At 40.8% G+C, this 2,500-nt stretch overlaps 1 protein-coding gene across 2 annotated transcripts in view; it reads left to right on the forward strand.

The window, feature by feature from the left end:
* Positions 1 to 2,500, forward strand: part of LOC138009462 (TPR and ankyrin repeat-containing protein 1-like) — a 38,516-nt gene that overhangs the window by 23,123 nt on the left and 12,893 nt on the right. For both annotated transcript variants that reach the window (XM_068856482.1, XM_068856483.1), the window contains 2 exons: positions 1,171 to 1,321; positions 2,270 to 2,500. The exon at positions 2,270 to 2,500 is cut by the window's right edge and continues 192 nt beyond it. In XM_068856482.1, the coding sequence (XP_068712583.1) occupies positions 1,171 to 1,321; positions 2,270 to 2,500 (382 nt within the window). The remainder of the gene's footprint in view (positions 1 to 1,170; positions 1,322 to 2,269) is intronic.

Genomic DNA, 2,500 nt, shown 5'->3' on the forward strand with positions numbered 1-2,500 from the left:
CTAAAACCAGAGCAGCTCACATCAAACTTTGTCACACTGAATCTTATCCAGGAGGCAAACAGTTCGCGTTACACGCATTTTCATCAATTCTGTGCTACTGAGCTCTTTTCAGCTATTCCTCTATCTACTCCGCTATTTTACTTGGAAAGCTACATGGTTGGTTGTCAGTGGTAAAGTCAGTTGCCTTTAGAAATGTGTCTGATTTGAAGTCATATTTGGGATCGCTTCCTTGATTTCTTACTTAGCTTCGGCTTTCTCTTCTTAAACCATACATTTGTAAATTTGCGCCGTGGACCAGCGTATGGGCATTCTGTCTGCACGTGCGCGATAGTAGGTGTTCGAACACAGTGGCGCCATTTTCCATGTCATCGCTAGTTCTAACTCTTCGAAATCTACCCTTCTGTGATATTCTTTCACTAATTATCATTCGACCTTTTCACACCTTCGACACACAACACAATTATTATATGGAACAGCACAAAACTTCTCACAATGAGGACCGCCATGCATACCAGCGGATACACTCATAAGAAAATACCGAGTCGCGCACGCGCAGGCAGAATTTCCATCTCCTTGGTGTACCTAAATTAGAAAAGTTGTCATATGGAGTTCATTAGGGTCCACTAAATCACCACCCTAAGAAGATTACAAAGCTGACGTTGAAGCGAGTTGTTAAAGGTCGAATTGCCACCGTGAAAGATTTGGAAAGCGTTAGCCCTCCGTCAGAGCGAAGCTTTGTGATATTCTCTTGGTGATGTTTTGACCCTTTCCAGCTCGTTAAATAGCGTTGAAATTTCCGCGACACCACAGTTTCTTTGCAAACTAAACCTTTCATTCGGATCTATATTAGATTTTTGCACCTCTGTTAAAAGAGGTTTTAAGTGTAATTAGAAAAAAAAAAGAAAAACACAGAGAGAGAGAAAGAGAGATACGCAGACATCTAACCAACACGTGCTACCGAGCCGTTTACTGAAGCAGCAGAACAAACGGAGAATGTTATCAGGGTATCAGTGTCAATGCTGTGAGAGACGAATTTCCTCTCCATTGAATTTACCCTGTTTTCAGGACTGACGTTGGAAGATGTGCATCAGGTTACAGAAGTCCATCATTTTCCCCAAAGAAACATTCTAAGTAAAATCAGATTTAAATTTGCTGCTACACTTTTCTTAGGGGTATCTGCATCAAGTGATATGTTTACGAAAACTGCAAAGATTACCGGAAGCGATGCAAGCGATAAATGAGTACATTACCCGAGAGTCTGATGAGAAACTCATGAGTAGTCTTCTGAGTGACGCCTTGGATATTTCTGTCGAGTTTAAAGGTAGGATGACAATAAACCATTGTTTTTCGTTTCAAATGTACGATTTTTCAGTGGGAATTCTCCATTACATCTCACTGTAGACTCAAAATTGAGTAAAGGGAAGAATACATCAAAAGATGAACGCAAAATAAACTAGTGAATCAATGCCTATAGAGGAGCTTGATGGGACTTTTATTGAAACGTTCGTTGTCTGGAATCTGGCTATTTTTGTTGCTGATGTTTTTTTTCTGCCGTGAATCACTAAGGCTTTGCTTATGAACATGACTGAGCGCCACAAAGCCTGATTCCTTATCTGGTCGGTGATGTGTTTCACACCAGTGGAAATCAAGATTTTTGTAAACGTTTAGAGCATCTTTTCCTAGACGAGGGTAAACCTTGCAAATGTGTCGTTATTTTTAGAGGCTGACATGTCTGCAGCAGCGTCACACAATGGCTTAGACGAGATCCGTACTTAAAATCCGGTGATCCCGAATTCAAGTCCGGCTCTGACAACCAGTTAGATTTGTTTCATGTAGTCCCTTGTGCAACTCCTCAGTTGTGCTTGTAGACCAATTGCATAGATGGCGGTCAAAAAATATATTTTATTGTCTTTGTGCTAATTAGACCCACTAGCCTCGTTAGCACGGACAAAATACAAAAGAAATGTTCCTTTAGAACGAGACTAGTTGGTCTGATTAGCACATAAACAAAAGAATAATTTATTGATCGCCATTTATGGAATCGGTCTATACGTAGCCAAATTGTCTTCCTTCCACTAGCTGGAATTCTTAATATGCTTGTTTGAGTTATTTGTTTCACCACGTGTTTGAAAAGCCCCAAAGATGACTTGTCAATGAAACACTTATTGAAATATTTCTCATTCTTAGTTGCACATTCTTCCATCTGCTGCTGGAACCATTTTCACAGAATTTCCTTTAAGTTTAACCTTCTATTATGCTTTATTTCCAGAGGGGACCTTAGCCCTGACAGCTCCTATTCCGGGTCATCTGTTGACTAACCTGGCAAAACAAGTGATCGAAAGAAAGGAATGGGACAAGCTAAGGGTACTGTTCATCGGCTGGGAAGGGCCATTAAGGCACCCTTTTGGAGAAGGTGGACTGGCACCAAATTTCGACGCCTCTGGTGTCCCTCTTGGTGAAGTGATTCACCATTTTCGTTCCAAACAAACCTTGCTAATGA

This window comes from Montipora foliosa, chromosome 7 (genome assembly GCF_036669935.1).
Source record: "Montipora foliosa isolate CH-2021 chromosome 7, ASM3666993v2, whole genome shotgun sequence".
Taxonomy (NCBI): domain Eukaryota; kingdom Metazoa; phylum Cnidaria; class Anthozoa; order Scleractinia; family Acroporidae; genus Montipora; species Montipora foliosa.